This window comes from Phyllosticta citribraziliensis, assembly GCF_038025025.1.
Source record: "Phyllosticta citribraziliensis strain CPC 17464 chromosome Unknown J3D65scaffold_4, whole genome shotgun sequence".
Classification (NCBI taxonomy): Eukaryota; Fungi; Ascomycota; class Dothideomycetes; order Botryosphaeriales; family Phyllostictaceae; genus Phyllosticta; species Phyllosticta citribraziliensis.
Genome location: NW_027117341.1, coordinates 1,426,387 through 1,441,987, shown reverse-complemented (window position 1 = coordinate 1,441,987; position 15,601 = coordinate 1,426,387). Strand labels below are relative to the sequence as shown.

Genomic DNA, 15,601 nt, shown 5'->3' with positions numbered 1-15,601 from the left:
CATGCTTTTGACGTGTTCCAACTTGGTTGCCGCAAACAACTCCATTCAAAAGTCGCACAACACAAGCCATTCAAAGTTGGTTGAATGAGTTTAGATCAATTATGTTGGCAAGCAAGAGATTCATTGTGACTCATTTAAAACTATCTTGGATTCCATCAATCCTGCCTCTTACATCAAGTAACCACTCTCCTGCTGGAGCCAGGCCTTGTAGTCAATGACTTGTCCGAGCTCTTGCTTGACCTTGGAAATGTCAACAGCGTAACCAATGTTTTTGAACCAAAGGTACATTTTGTGCATGTCGTCGTTCTGGCTCAAAATGCCCTGGGCCATGGCATCAGGCGCCTCGGGCAGATCTTGTCCCACCGTGTCCTTGAAGATGGACCGCGCCTCGTTCAGGGTCAACTCATCGCCGGCCAGGCCAAGCTTCTTGCCAGCGTACTTTTCGGGCTCGACAAGGGCCTTGGCTGCCATGCGGCCAATGTCAGTGGCAGCGATGAACTGCAACTTCGTGTCCCCTCCGCAGGTCACCTTCCACATGGTCGGGAAGGCAGAAGCAAACGGGGAGCCAGCGGGCCCGAAGTTGTCCAAAAAGGCCACGGGCTGAAGGACGGTCCAGGTCATGTCGCTGCCGTTGGTCTTGGAAGCCAGATGCTTTTCAATGTTGAACTTGCTGATGAAATGCGGGATGTGGGTTGGGTCGTTCTCGCCATTGACGCCGCGGTCGACGGACGTGTAGACAAAGTGCTTCACATCAGCAGCAAGGGCGGCGTCGACCAGTGCCTTTCCTTGCTTTTCTTCGATTTCGACCGACTGGCCGGGGCCCAGGGGAACTTGGACACTGAAGACGCCCCAGATAGGTTGCCCGGCAGTCTTCTGAGCATCCAACAAGAGTTGAGTTGAGTTGTTGAGGTTGCCTTGGACAACTTTGACGTTGTTGGAAAGGCCGAGAAGCTTCTGAGCAGACGCCGAGTTGGCATCGCGAGTGACGGCGATGAGTTGAAAGTCGCCATTGGACTGGAGGAGGGCTTTGAGAGTGGCTCCGCCCTGCTTGCCAGTGGCTCCGGTGATGAGGATGGACTTGGTCATTGTTGTAGGTGGATTGAAGATGAGAGTGATTGAACGAGTTCTTGAAGAGCTAAGCGAGGAAATTGCTTGACTGTCTGATTGACTGACTGCATGGTGAAAGAGTCGTGCTTTTATGTGGCTGCTTCGGGGTAGCTGAGACAGCCACGGCTGGTGTGGCTTTGTGATGCTCGGCGTCTGCGCTAGCGTCCGGGGCCCGAGAGCGGCTGGTTGCTTACAATTCTCTCGGCTTTTGGGTAAACCGAGTGGTGTTGAGCTTTGCGAGCACCATCCACGACGTTCTCACGGCGCACATGACGCTATACAAACCACCGTATTCGCGCTGTGACTGATGATCATGTAATCATTGGTAAGTTGTCCTTGTAGAATTGCTTCACGTGTGGGGCGGGAAGGGAACTCCCTGGTTCCTGTGCCATGGCATGCTTTAGACAGAAGCTGTCGACAAGCTTTGAAGGATGTCATGCGCGGCTTGCGGCGGCGCGAGTCGCTGGTGGGTGCATGAGGGCTGGTTTCGTGGTTGAAAGAAAGGTGGCAGGGTGGTTGTGTTAGCTGAGGCAGGCTGGGCTTGGCGCCGAACGCGCTCGCGGATCTGGTGGCACTCGAAAGTTCGCCGCCGTACCCCACACAACGAAATCTCGCCAACCACCGCCTACATCACCACCAACGTTGCCGCCATGTCCAAAGTCGCAGGGTGAGGCTTCATGTCGGGCCCTTGAAATTTTGACGCTGACCAGGCGCGCAGACGCACCGACTGGGCCGAAGAGGAGGACGAGGACAGCCTCTCGCTTCCCGCGCCCCAAGTTACCAAGAACAAGGACGGCACCGAGACCATTGTTTCCTGGTCGTTCCGCGAAGATGGCAAGAAGGTCAAGACTACCCGGCGCATCAAGAAGTCGGTCGTCAAGCAGGTCGTAAACCCACGCGTCGCCGAGCGCAAGCAATGGACAAAATTCGGTCAGGACGCTGCGAAGCCTGCCGGCCCGTCGACCGACACGACCAGCGTTGCTGAAAACATTGTTTTCCGGCCCCAGGCCAACTGGAAGGCATCGGCCGCCGATGAGAAGAATGAGACCGAGAAGAAGAAGGCCGAACTCAAGAACGCCAAAATCAAGTGTCGTATTTGCAGCGGAGACCATTGGACCACCAAGTGTCCCTTCAAGGACACCATGGCTCCCGAGGGCGAGACTGGCGCTGGCCACCCTGACCTCGACGAAGTGGACGCTGCTGGTGGTTTGGGCGCGGGTTCATCCAGCTACGTGCCGCCGCACCTCCGCAACCGCGGCGGTGCTGCAGCCGCCGGCGAGAAGATGGGCGGCAAGTACGAGCGGGACGACCTCGCGACTCTGCGCGTCACCAACGTACGTACAACGAGATATCCTATGGGAGATGAGGTGTTGACGGAGCATACAGGTCAGCGAGTTCACCGAAGAGCAAGACCTGCGGGACATTTTCTCGAGGTTTGGTCACGTCACCAGAGTTTTCCTTGCCAAGGACCGCGAGACCGGACGCGCAAAGGGCTTTGCCTTTGTCAGCTTCGCCGACAGGGACGACGCCAAGACGGCATGCGAGAAGGTGGATGGCTGTAAGTTGATCTGGAAGGCCAGGAAACTTGATTCGTCGGTGCTAACTATGCGCAGACGGTTTTGGTCACCTCATCCTGCGCGTCGAATTTGCGAAGAAATCTACTTAGGTTGTTGGGTGCATCTCATACGGCGTTTCTTTCAGTGTTCGGTAGATGAGGGCCTCCAAAAGTCTAGTCGGAAATCTTGCACACTCTTTGAGGCTGCCATGACATGATGATTGCGGATTTAGTGATTATACCCTCATTGTAGTCTTCAGGGGTTGCTCCAAGGCAGCCGAGTGGCGGACGATTGGGTCGAACGGCGGAAAAGGATGAAGAGCCCAACTTGAGCAGGATGAAGCGGAGTAGAAATCTCGCGCTCATAGGCACTCATGGTAGAAACAAACAATTACATGCACGATTGCTACGAGCAGGCATCCACATCAACACGCTCGGCCGAATGGCAGGTTATGATCGTCAGTCTTCGTCGCCATCAAAGACGCGTCGCGGCGTGGACGTGCCAGCTGCCGCACAAGAGCAAATTTGAGACTCAAGTTGCGACACGAAACGGATTGACATGACAATATGGAGCAAGGCGCAAGGTGCCTAGGTACCCAGATCCTCGAAACCTCGCGGGAGAGGCTGTGGCGTGTGGCGGTGCCCGCGGCCCTCTCCTCCTCGCTATGAGCTGCTCAGGTCAAGTCTGCCTCTAATCCGCACATTTGTCGCCGCCACCACTCTCACTCTCACTCTCCACCGCCCGTCCAATCCCAGAGCCAGTAATCATGTACTGCCGATGATGCTGTAATCGTTGACTCTTGCGCTCTCCTCTGGCACATAATACCTCCCTTACCGTACATCCGCCGCCCGCAATGTCCTCGACTCCCGCTGCAGGCGACGCCCTCACGCGCACGCCTTCCGCCGGAGACCAACACGAGCTCAAGGACATGGCCGCACAGCAGCCCAGCCTCCCGGTCGAGGAGGATGTCATGCAGTTGGCTCGCCTTGGCGAGATTCGCGCCATTCAAAAGTTGTTCGACACCGGGAAGTATGATGCAACCTACCGCGACGAGCAGGGCATCACACCTTTACATGTATGCCGCAGCCTACCGGCCTGTACCTCCAATCCAAGGCTTACCGTGGACGCTGACATGTCTTGATGGCAGTGGGCCGCAATAAACAACCACCACGCCCTATGCCACTTTCTCATCACCAGCGGCGCCGACGTGAATGCGCGAGGCGGTGATGCCGTCGCGACTCCCGTGCTCTGGGCCGCAAAGCGCTGCAACTATTACATCGTGGCGCTCCTACTCTCGCGCGGTGCCGACCCTCTCCTGACCGACGACCAAGGATTCAACCTACTCCACAGCGCAACATTGGATGGAAATGTTTTTCAGCTCGTCCTTCTTCTACACCAAGACATCCCCGTCGACATACCCGACGCCCAGGGACATACAGCGCTCATGTGGGCGGCATACAAGGGATTTCCCGCTGTGGTCGAGGTTCTCGTGCGATGGGGCGCCAATGTGTATGCGCGGGACGACCAAGGTTTTACGGCGCTGCACTGGGCGCTGGTAAAAGGCAGCCTAGGCTGCATACAAAAGCTCATTGAATACGGCTCGGATCGCTTCGCGGAAAACAACGAGGGGAAAACCCCCGCCATTACTGCGCAAGACATGAATTCCGTACGGCAATGGCACAAGGCGCTCTCGGATTCAGGATACAACCCGGACGGCAGCGCCAAATACTTCCCGCTACAGAGCATCATCAAGGACCGGAGATCCTTTTTCAACAAGTTCTTCTTCGTCTGGCCTTTCCTCATGATCATCGTTGGCCTCTACATTCTAAGCCACGCCGTCGTTTACGTGGCTATTCCGTTGGCATTAGGCGCACTGTATATTTTGCAGTGGTCCGCACAGCAATTGCTGAGATGGGCTCCAAGCGATATGAAGCATATACACAAGACTGTAAGTCGGCTTCTTAGAGAGCAACACGGTCTGATTCTAACGAAGAGTAGCCGTACCTGTCAGGCGTTTTTGCAGGCACGCTTTTCTGGGTCGGTGTTCGATACATTACCCACGTCCTCCCATGTATGGCCAATATTTCCAACGTCAAGTTTTTCCGCTGACTTATTCAGGGACATTTACTTCTAATCCATTCACGAACATTTTCTTCGTGATTTTCTTCACAGCGACCACTTACTTTTATTTGCTCACCATGTTCACGGATCCAGGCTACATCCCAAAGTCGTCATCCCGCGCACAGCAAAAGGCCATCATCGACGAGCTCATCACCACTCGCAAGTTTGACGAGCAAAATTTCTGCGTTCATTGCATGGTACGGCGCCCGCTGAGGAGCAAGCACTGCAAGCGCTGCAACCGGTGTCTCGCCAAACAAGACCACCACTGCCCTTGGGTAGACAACTGCGTCGCCAACAACAACCACCGACACTTTGTCCTCTACATCCTCTTCATGGAGGTGGGCATTATACTGTTCGACCGCATCATCCTCTCCTACCTATCCCTCCTCCCGCCCATCTCCAACTCGGAGTCCCTGCAGTGCACGTTTCTGGCCCCTTCGCTCTGCGAGACCCTGCACAAGGACCCCTTTACCATTCTCCTCACCATCTGGACCACGATCCAGCTCGTGTGGGTCTCGATGCTCGTCATCGTCCAGCTCCTTCAAATCGCCCGCGCGCAGACCACGTTCGAGGCCATGCGCTCCCACAACCACTTTGGCGCGCCCACGCCCGACCCCCTCACCTCGTTCGTCACAACGGGCTCGACATCGCCCGACGCCGCGCAGCTCGACCCGCTCAGCTCAGCAGAACCGTCCGCCAGCAGCGCCCCCAGCGCCAACGCCCCCAACGGCGCCCCGCGACCCGGCGGCCCTGGCCAGCAACCCCCAGGGCAGCAGCGCCGCGGCGGCGGCCACAACCACGTCGGCTGCCTCGCGCAATGGACCCGCCTGCTGGGGCTGGACACGTTCATGGCGACGGCGCTGCACGGGTCCAACGCGCCGGCCGTCCTGGCGCAGCGGCGCGAGAACCCATATACCCGCGGCTGCCTGACCAACTGCAGCGACTTTTGGTGCGATGGCGTGCCGCTGTGGCGCAACCGCGAAAACGGCGACGCCGTGCTGGGCCGCGAGCGCATCAACTGGACGAGGGTGTATGACGTGCCGCCTCGCATGACGATGAGGAGGCGGAATGGCGGTGCGGGAGGCGGCGGGTATGAGGCCGTCGCCGGGGATGAGGACGAGGTGTAGGTTTGCTGGGATGGGTTGGTGTGGTGGAAGCAACGGTGGAGGAGTGTCAGTGTGCTGCTGGCGTGCAGCACGCGTTCGAGAAGAGAAGAATGGAGAGAAGAAGTGGTGGCGGCGGATGTAATGATTGTGCTTTAGATGTAGCGTAGCGTAGCGTAAGCACGACATAGCCAATAGATCCACGATCCAGAAAGCATTTCACATCGTGCTGTGCGTATTAACATCTATCAAGGTGGCACGGCGCAGTCAATCAGTGTCTAGACATTGGCAACGGCAATGGTCTTCCCATCTGTCTGCACCCAAACGGCTTGCATCATGACGGGAGGTGCCTACTCGCGTCCTCCTCCTGACCGTCGTCTGGATGACCCGAACTGAATAGAATGAATCGAATTGATCTGTATCGAAACCCAAAGAACCACCAGACTCGTCTACTTCAATCGTGCCTGGTCTGGACCGTGAACGCCGTGCTTGCTGCCAAGAATCGCCGCCGCTGTTGCCGCGTCTGCTCAGTTGCTCAGAGGAAGAAGGAGAGCAGAGAAAAGAGAAGGGAGGGACAGGAAGGAAATGGATAGTTTATCACGGGACCAGAGAGGAAAAGGAGTCTCTTTTGCTCAGGGAGTAGCAACATCTCCAACGCTCTTCAACACCACAGGAAAAGAAAAAGTCCTCCGTTACACGACCTAAGCCCGCAGCAAGCGATGGCCCGCCTCGGCCGCCGCAGCCTCGCCAACAACCGTCGACTCGCTCTCGCCCTCTGCCGGGTTGGGGTAGTAGAAGCTGCAGATGGCGATGATGACGTAGACGACGACGCAGAGGAAGCCCTCGAGGTAGTCGCTCTTCTGGTCGCGGAGGAAGTTGCCGACGACGAGGATGGCCAGGATGATGACGACGGCGTGGAACGTCTCGAAGTCGAGGCTCATGTCCTTGCCGAGGCCCCAGCCGACGAAGACGACGAGCGGCGTGTTGAGCAGCGCGGTTTGCACGCACGCGCCCAGCACGTGCGCCAGCGCAAAGTTCATCTGGTTGTCGTATGCCTCGTCGATGGCTGTGAGGTGCTCGGCCGCTTTTTCGACCACGGGGACGAGGATCAGCCCCACGAAGGCGTCCTTGACGTGCCGCTCGTGCACGATGTAGTGGATTTCGTCGACCAGGAAGACGGCGATGAGCGACACGCAGGTCAGCGCAATGGCCAGCGCAATGATGCACTCCGTAAGTGTCAGCTTGGCCTTGGCCAGGTCGTGGTGCCGATCCGCGTCGCGCAGCTCGTCCGCCTCGAGCACGTCGTCATACAGTCCGTGGTGCGAGCGCATCTGGTACCAGATGTAGACGACGTAGGAAATGAGCAGGATGATGGCCGTGGCGCGCGAGATGCGCAGCGACTCGGGACCGAAATCGTGATTTCCGTACTCGGTCGTGTTGCGCAGCGAGGCGATGAAGGCGGACGGCATGACCAGCGCCATGCCCGCGACGAGAATCAGTCCATTGCCGGTCTCACTAATGGCCTTGTGGAAGGTCTGCTCTTCGCGCTTGAGTCCGCCGACAAAAAAGCACATGCCCATGCAGAGCAACAAGTTGGCGAGGATGGAGCCCAGGATGGCGGCCTGGATGACTTGGATTGGGTCGAAGCCGTCGCTTGCTGGGCGCGTAATAAGCACCATGAAAAGCACGATTTCGACGACTGATCCCAATGTCGTCTCGACCAGGACGCCAAAAACCTTGGGCAGTTTGCGTGCCAGCTCCTGGCCTCCGAATCCGATAAGGTTGGCGGCCGGCACCATGGCGATGAAGTTGAGAATGAAAATCCACAAATGCGCAGAGGGAGCGGCAAAATGCTAAAACAAAAGTTAGCATCCTTTTCCTTGACTGTTTGAGAGGATCCGACTTACGATAGCTATGGCAGCAGGGACAAATGGCCAGAGAAAATTGACGTATTTGGACCATGGTGCCGAACTCCTGAAGCATATTTGCAAGAATTCGATTGGATGTATGCCTCTCCTGCCACTCTCGCCGTCCGGGTTGATGCCAGTCGTTACTCTGTGGCCGTTGTGGTTGAAGAGAGGAAGGGTTCTGTTTTTGGGATGGGGGCGTTTGGTGCCGCCGTGATCGCGCTCGCCCGCCTTCTCGGCCGTGTGGTTTGCATCTTTTTCAGGGCTGGGCTCCGCCATGGTGTGTTCGAGGTCGATCTGTGCTTGCGCAGCTGGGAGCTCAGGGCGGAGAGTCTGGGTTTAAGGTGGTGCCCCAGCGTCAAGCAATCAAAGCTTGAGCAGAAGCGCGGCGGACAGCGGTGTTGAAGGGCAATTTCGATGGATACGAGCCGGGATGGTGCGTCGGAGGGATAGAGGCTGTGTGAGAAGGGTTCGGCGTGTTTTTCTAGGGATTCGAGAGCGAGGGGCGTAGGAAGAGGGCGAAGAAGTGTGGGAAAAGGGAGATGGGGATCTGGAAGGATATAATATCTCCGCATAGTGGCTTGAAACGAGGAGGGAGCGATCCCCGTCGGTGCACAGACTCGTGGTTGTCCAGCCACAACCTGACTCGTCAAGCGACAGCGTCCAATTGTCTGGCCATGGTGCCCGAGACGAAGCACGCTCAAGCCTTTCTCTGCAGTGCTTGACCAGTGCCAATCCAGCGATTCCGGCGACGTTGGCGGGCGCCAAGTATTGCACGGCATCAGGTCGACTGCCGCATTTCTTGGAATAAACGGTCCGCTGACGCCACGTCGACGAGATTGACTCGGCCAGCTGCAGCTGGACGGCCCGCGTGGAGACTGCAGAGACACGATACGGCGACTCGATTGGCCATTGTCAAGCCAAAGCAAAACAATGACGACGGGCCTGTCCTGTCCAGCGTCGAGGTTAGTTTGTTTTGGCTGAGTGCAACTGTATCAAGCTGCCTTCAGGCTCAGGGTCCTGCCTTGATCTAGCGCCGGACCCTCACAGCCACTGACGTCCCTGCTGTGGCAGTACACCCGGACGCCATCACGGCAGGCCTCTCTCGACTCCTGTCCCCGTTTGACCACCGCCGAATCATCACGACCTCTTGCCCTTGACCCTTCCACTGACCGCATCAGCGAAACCCGAAAAATTTCCAATCCAGGACCGCGCACGAAGTCCGCCAAGATGACGCAACTTGACAGCGCACAGAAACCTCCCCATTGGCCATCAAAAGGTCGAGCCTGATTGGCAGCCAAGACAAAAGTGGGCGCTCATCTGCACGGGGCAGTCAAGATTGACCGTGTCAGTAGTGGCCAGCAGTGCACACAAGAGTTGGGAGCTCGCAATGTGCTGGCAGGCCGAACCCATCGTCTTATAAGAGCGACACCAACCACGACTCCAAACCTTTGTCATCCTCCCTCTTTTGCTGCTCGTCCCTCCTGCCCCACTCCTCCGAAATTTGCAGGCATACTTCTCTGATCAAGGCATTGACTGACGGGACCAGCCGTCGACCTGCCTGCATACCTGTCAGACTTGCGCCTCACAAGCTCCCCACCAAAAGTTACACATGCGGCATTGTGGCTTCAATGTGGCATCGTGGCGCTGTGGCTGGATTATTATCATCATCCTCTTCAATGCCACAGCCACGCGCAAACCCTTCGACAGTAAGCCGTCGCAAGGCTTTGCTCATTAGAAATGCAGCCCGCATGCGTTATCCGTCCCATTCCCCTCCCACGGAGGGTACCGACCATCACCGCTTGCCTTGGCCGATCATCCAGGTCGTCGCTCATTACCACCAAATACGGGGGGCCAGGACCTCGGAGGGTGGGTAGCGTCAGCAAATAACATTGGCGGCTTTGTGTGGAGAGGGAAAGCCGGACGCATCAGTCGATCCCGCCCGCTTGCCTCTGACCAAGCGAGCGACCCGGAATACTCGCCAGCCTTGCATCCGTTGAATCCCAGTCCAGCTGAGCAAGGATTGTTTCTTGCAGCGGAGCCGACAGTGCGAGCAGAGCCGCGTACTAGCCCAAGATGGAGAAAATTCTTGCCCGCTTCCCGGGACATGTGTGAGCAGTCGTCTGCTCTGGTCTGACGTTGATTGTCGTCAAGTGTAGTCCGTAGGACCGGGGCAGGGCGCCTTCGACGGCGAGCGTCAAGGTGAGTTTTTGCGACCAAAATAGTTGGCGCGGCTTGTCCGCTTCAGGCGTAGCCGCGGCACTTGGACGGAAAGAATGTACTGGCATGGCGTGAGAGGACTTTTGCTGTCTCTCCGTCTCTCTGCCCATTCGTCACTATTAATTCTCGAAACACTGCGAGACTCCAGGTGTTGAGCGCGCGGCAAACCCCGCGCGTAGTCTGTTGGAGGTCCTGTTCGCCGGAGCATCCGCAAAGTCCAATCGGAGCAGCCTTGCGGCACAGACGCATTGCTTAACAACCAATCTGTCTCGTGGCCAGTCTCGAGTGAAGCGATTTCCGACGGCCCGGGACAGAGAAGAGCATGGACGAGGAAAGAGAAGGGGACCCGGCAGCGAGGAAGGCGGATGACGGGCTTTTCGTTGGGGGCCAATTTTGAGGACGTCGTGAAGCGTCTGTGGCTGTAGTAGTGCCAAGGGACGGGGCTTGAATGCTTCCTGACAGACACCCACCGCCTTTACTGCGCCCTTCTCGGGCAGGTTTCAACTTGAGGAGATGATGGCCACTGAGGCGGAGAGGAAAGAAAGAGGGTTTCTAAAACGAGGATGCAAGTTGGAGGAAAATAGAATCTCATCATCAGTGTAACCCCACGAGACGGTGGCTTGTTGGGGTCTTGGGCAGCTGGACGGAGAGGACATGAATTCGTTAGCGGCGACTATCATGGCAGTTGCCTGGGAAGGCCAGTGGATGCATAATGAGGACTGGTCGGATTTTCCTGATTGGCGCAGGGCATGGCACTGCTGCAATGTCAGCAACAGTTCTAATAGCAGGCGATGAGGCGGATTTCGAGTGGACGCGAGCAGAGCGTCGGGGCGTTGGTTTGATGGCGGGCCAGGTCGGAGCGTCATGGTCCGGGTTGGTTGTTGGTGGTGGGAGCAGAGGTGGAGGAGAGGAACTGAAGCAGAGGGCGGCGGATGAGGTCACGGTCGCTTGCCTCGTCATTCGTCGAAGCTCACCACCACGCTACCTCCCCAACTGGCAAATGACCCAATCCAACCAGCCACCCTCCCTCCAACTCGCCCACACGACCCCCCGGCCAGCTGAGGTGCTGGACCGGCCCGCCTAGCGTCCCTCTGACCGTGTTCCCGTGGGTTTGTTGGACCTCTGGTTTCCCGTTGGACTTGGTGCCTGGCGCGCCCCGCAGACAGCGACGACGTTATCGTCCAACATCCACTCGGCATGCCCTGATGCCGTCACGTTGCAGCCCTCCATGTCGCCTGGGCGTGTCGCTCCCGCAGCAGCAGGACATGGACAGCCGAGCGCGACGCGGAGCGGGCGCTGCGGTGGTGAGGCAAGGCTCAATTCAACGGGCGCTGCTTACTGGGGCTTAGCCACCGACCTCGCTCACGTCGCGGCAGCGAGGCGTCAATCCTAGCAGACGCGACGTCCGCGACCAGCGGCAGTGCTTTTTGTGTAATGTTGTCGCGACTATAGCGCAGGCCCTCCCGCGACCTCCCAGGCATCAACGCCCTCCTCTGATCCAGTCAGGCCTGCTCTCAAAAGTCCACGCCTCCCCCTTCAGGATCCACCCAACAACACCTCCACTTTTCCTGATCCAACCAACTCGAGACCAACAAGCGCTTCCAACTCAAGTCCCAACTCGCTCCAACAATTTCACAACAACTTCCACCATTGTCTTGTTGTCCTCTTGCTATAAGTTCCAAGAACAGGTAGGCCTCATGTCTTAGCCCTCTGCCAGTCATCTGCCAACCCTCACTGTGCCATACTTTGCCTTCTTTGGCCACGCGCTATCCCTTCATGATCTGTTTCTAAGTCATGGCAGGTATTTACTTCGTCGAGGCCTCGCCGCTCGCAACAAATCCACTTGGTTCCTGTTTTCGTCGCTTCTGGCACCAATCTCGCTACTACGGGCTCGACAGCAATTCTTCTTTTGCTCTACCTCGTACTCCTCGCCTGACCACCGAGTGTGCTGGCTACCGGTACCAGCACCGAAGATATCGCAGGGTCTCCCGTCGACCCTCGAGACCAGCCATGTGCATCTTCGAACAGACAAGCCGCTTCGGGGACGAGCTGGTACACAAGTGCAGCCACCCTCGTGCCGGACCGCACTGCCCTGAAAGGACTTACATCGGAGAACATCGTCGTGCTGGCCCGTCAAGGAATGTTCCCTCATTCTCATCCGGCTTCTCAACTCCAACCACGGAACTAGGTCCACCCACTCCAACTCATGAGGCCACGTACACCACGGTTACGCACTCGCCTGGATATGGCCTTGGACTTTCGTCTCCGGAGAGGAAACCTGATCGGTCCCACAGCAAGAGACATCACCGTCAAGGATCGACAGCAACCCGGGACTCTCACTACAGCTACGACATGGGCCGGAGAGACTCAAAGCCTACAGTGCAGTTTGCGGATCCTCCTAGAGGGCCGCCCAGGCCGCCAAACCGTGCAGCAGCTGCGGCAGACCCTGGTTCCGACTCGGAGGGGTCAAGACGCAAGCAAAGGCGCCCGGCCCCAATTGACACTTCGCTTCCAGCCATGAGCCCGCCGCCTGTCGTACTGAATGACGCCTACCGTCGCACACCAGCGTCCGAGGACAACGATTACACCAAGTCCAGGAAAGCCAGGGAGTCCCGTGATGCTCGCGACGCTGCCATGGATGAGCTCCGCGAGGAAGAACGTCAGCGGGAGAAGGAAGAAAAGGCCAAGGACGACTACTACGCCCAATTCGAAGCCCCACGCGGAGATCATCGCGCAGAGATGCGGGCCATGAAAGCCAAGGAAAGGGAGCGAGAGGAAAAGGAAAAGTTCGAGAAGGAACTGTCCGAAAAACAGGGCCTTGAGAGCGCCGCCTATGTCAAGTTTTTGGCGGATCGTGAAAAAGCGCGAGACGAAGCACGTCAGCGACCTGCCGAGGACCAATCCTCGCCGACCTGGAGCTCAGGCACGTACAACGACCGGATCAAGAGGGGCCAGTACTACACAGAGGAGCTCAAGAGGTCGCCGACGAGTGAGCGCATCAGGAGCCCGTACACGCACACTCCAGCGGTGCCGTCTTCCCACCCGGCCGAGGCATTCACTCCTCGCTACACTCCCTCCACTTCGTTGTCGCCTGACGCGGAATTCTCCCGGCTGTACGAGTCGGAGTCCCGTCAGACGTATTCCGATCGCAAGGACAAGGACCGCTCCCACAAGGACCACTACGTCAAGGACCACTACAGCCCGCCAAGGCACCTCCGGCATCGATCCGAGGAAATTCCAAGCCTTCAGTCTATGAAGACAAAGCAAGCCCTTTTGGAAGCCGAGATGGCCGAGGCCGAGGCCCGCATGAAGTACAACAAGACCAAGCGCCGGGTGTCCGCTGGCGACGGGGACATTGAGATTCGCCGTGACAGCAGCGGCAGACTCGTCCAGCGTCGGAAGCACAAGACGGGCGGGAGTGTCCTGGGTGACTTTCAGAAGCACCGGGTCCGGGTGTTCAATTCGCCCTAGATCATTCCCTGTGGCTGCCGAGATTGACCATATTGTTTGTCGAGCGCGCTCGGTATCCTTGCCATGAGATCTTTCTTTCCTGTCTTGCCTGAGAGAGCTGTTTGATGTCTTCGACTGCCAGTTTGTGCGAGACGAGTTGGCAGCCGCTCGAGCGGCGGTGCAAAGGTGTCCGCCTTTCCTTCCTCTCTTCCCATCTACTCATACGTTTGTATATACCCCAGTACGTCCCAACGTGGCTGATCTTTTCCTTTCATTGGCTGGAGAGCCGGAGTTTGGCGCTCTGATGGAGCTGGCGTCGTTGCCCGCGGCTTGGGTTTGAGGTTTCCTTTTTGATACCCCTTGTTCTTCTGATCTTGCGCTCACCATCCGCTTTGTTTATATATACCCCTGAGATACCCCTTTCCTTTTGCGAGGATTTTATCGATTCAGAGATAAACACAACAAGATATATCTTTTTCCAAATTGACTTCGTCCGATACGCAACTTGAATATGCACTGCCCATCAGCCTTACCTTGTGTCTACTACCTCGATACCCACACCGAGCACCAAGGCTTTCGCCAGAAGCCAGAAGTCCCTCTCCTCCGTTTCTCGGTCCAACTTAAACACTAGCGTACCACGCCACACGTCCCCCATCGCGCCCGCACGCATCCGTCGCGCCTTTGCCCTCGCTGCCTGATTCACTCGCGGCGTTCGAAGTTGCGTCGACCAGCCATTCAGCGCTCGCTCTACCGCTCTAGACGCCTGGATTGACCAAGCGGGAGGGTAGTCTTTGTTTGGCGCGCTTTTTGGTGGTCGTGGTGGGTAGACCGGTCGGAGGGAGGGAGAGAGGGAGGGAGTGCGTGAGGTGGTGGGCATGGGGATGGTGTCGTGGGTGAGTGGGACCGTGGACCAACAGTGCCATCGTAACCAAACCACATCTTTCGTCGTCCTCCGCTCCCTTTCTTTCTTTCTCTTGTAATTCAGCTCAGGCTGCTCAGCTCGCCAGCCAGCCAGCCACGCAACGCCACGCGCCGCCACGCACCCCGCCCACCGCGCCGCGCCTCGACAACTTCAAACATCTACGCCAAAGGCAAAAAAATGCCGCCTGCAAGCCCGACTGCCGCATGCGGCCGCTGCGGCGTAGGCTCGTGGTCTCTTTTGGCTCTGCGGCTGGTGTTGCCGCTGGTTGCGGAGGGGAGAGGCGGTGGTGTGTCGGGGGGCGTGTTGGGCTGGGGGAGTTCTGTGTGGGGGAGATGGGTGGTTGATAGGCTGGTTGTGTTGCGCTGCGCTGTGCATAGGGTGTGAGGGTGGAGAGGTGATGATCGAGGACAGGAGGAGCGAGGAGAGTGCCGAATGAATAGGGACTTGCAGTGTGAACGCGAGCCAGCAAGCAAGCGTGTCCACCTGCAGCAGATGAAGAGCGCAGACGGTTTCGGCGAAGCGGCTGACAAACAGTGTCCACGTCTTCCCTCTGCCAGCCAGCCAACACAGACAAGCCCCCCACTCGGGCACAGTACAGTGGCAGCCCGACGTCAAGCGGCGCGACGCAGCACCCAAAGCCAACTTGGCACCATTCCCCAGTCCCCTCCCCTCATCCATTCTCGGACTACTCTTTGAACCAACCATGCATGGCGCGCGCCTGTCTAGCGCCTGCGTCGTCGACGGTAGTGCTTCGGCCCGCACACCCGACCATGTTCGATGTTGCCAGGTGGGCGGATCAGAGGGCGAGCTACTCCTAAGGCGTGCTGGCTGGCTGGCTCTGCAGATGGACAGGCCAGCCTGAAGTTGGTTAGTTGCGTGTGGAGGGACTAGAGGAGGAGGAGCTGCGCATGGTTTGCTGGTCTGGTCGACTGGTTGCTTGCTTGGATGAGGAAGATCGTGAGAAGGAGATATGTATGTAGGTATGTGCCTGTTGGAGATGCCAGCTCATGAGATTCTTTTCCTCTGGTCCTGTCCCGGCTCTGCGTCGAGATGGAGTCATTGTTCAGTCTGCATCAAGCTGTCTTTTCTTTTTCGCTGACTGGGCTCGCGGACTAGGCTTCCAAAGGAGTGCAGACGACCTTGCGCTGCAGACAAGACGGCGGGCTGGGCAAGCACATACACAATGCCAGTCCCCAATCATGCTCCTCGCATGCA

General features: G+C 57.6%; 5 protein-coding genes across 5 annotated transcripts; 3 read left to right on the top strand and 2 right to left on the bottom strand.

Moving 5' to 3' along the window:
• Positions 1-96: 96 nt before the first annotated feature.
• On the bottom strand, positions 97-1,622 carry J3D65DRAFT_619587 (NmrA-like family protein). The gene is made up of 2 exons (XM_066799770.1): positions 1,174-1,622; positions 97-1,126 (listed from the first exon to the last, which is right to left on the bottom strand). Exons 1-2 carry the CDS (start codon positions 1,176-1,178, stop codon positions 169-171), a joined length of 963 nt encoding a protein of 320 aa, XP_066656991.1. The 5' UTR covers positions 1,179-1,622; the 3' UTR covers positions 97-168.
• Positions 1,623-1,648: 26 nt separating this feature from the next.
• On the top strand, positions 1,649-3,080 carry J3D65DRAFT_619583 (eukaryotic translation initiation factor-like protein 3 subunit G). The gene is made up of 4 exons (XM_066799769.1): positions 1,649-1,774; positions 1,826-2,441; positions 2,494-2,665; positions 2,721-3,080. The coding sequence occupies exons 1-4, from the start codon at positions 1,758-1,760 to the stop codon at positions 2,771-2,773; spliced, it is 858 nt and encodes a 285-aa protein (XP_066656990.1). The 5' UTR covers positions 1,649-1,757; the 3' UTR covers positions 2,774-3,080.
• Positions 3,081-3,352: 272 nt separating this feature from the next.
• Positions 3,353-6,101, top strand: J3D65DRAFT_619579 (palmitoyltransferase-like protein akr1). The gene is made up of 4 exons (XM_066799767.1): positions 3,353-3,738; positions 3,811-4,611; positions 4,662-4,734; positions 4,782-6,101. The coding sequence occupies exons 1-4, from the start codon at positions 3,517-3,519 to the stop codon at positions 5,909-5,911; spliced, it is 2,226 nt and encodes a 741-aa protein (XP_066656989.1). The 5' UTR covers positions 3,353-3,516; the 3' UTR covers positions 5,912-6,101.
• A 148-nt stretch (positions 6,102-6,249) lies between these two features.
• On the bottom strand, positions 6,250-8,569 carry J3D65DRAFT_292168 (Sodium/calcium exchanger protein-domain-containing protein). Its single transcript, XM_066795154.1, has 2 exons — positions 7,795-8,569; positions 6,250-7,740 (listed from the first exon to the last, which is right to left on the bottom strand). The coding sequence occupies exons 1-2, from the start codon at positions 8,071-8,073 to the stop codon at positions 6,589-6,591; spliced, it is 1,431 nt and encodes a 476-aa protein (XP_066656988.1). The 5' UTR covers positions 8,074-8,569; the 3' UTR covers positions 6,250-6,588.
• Positions 8,570-11,651: 3,082 nt separating this feature from the next.
• J3D65DRAFT_292163 (uncharacterized protein) lies at positions 11,652-13,739 on the top strand. The gene has a single exon (XM_066795153.1). It carries the CDS (start codon positions 11,809-11,811, stop codon positions 13,483-13,485), a length of 1,677 nt encoding a protein of 558 aa, XP_066656987.1. The 5' UTR covers positions 11,652-11,808; the 3' UTR covers positions 13,486-13,739.
• Positions 13,740-15,601: the final 1,862 nt, after the last annotated feature.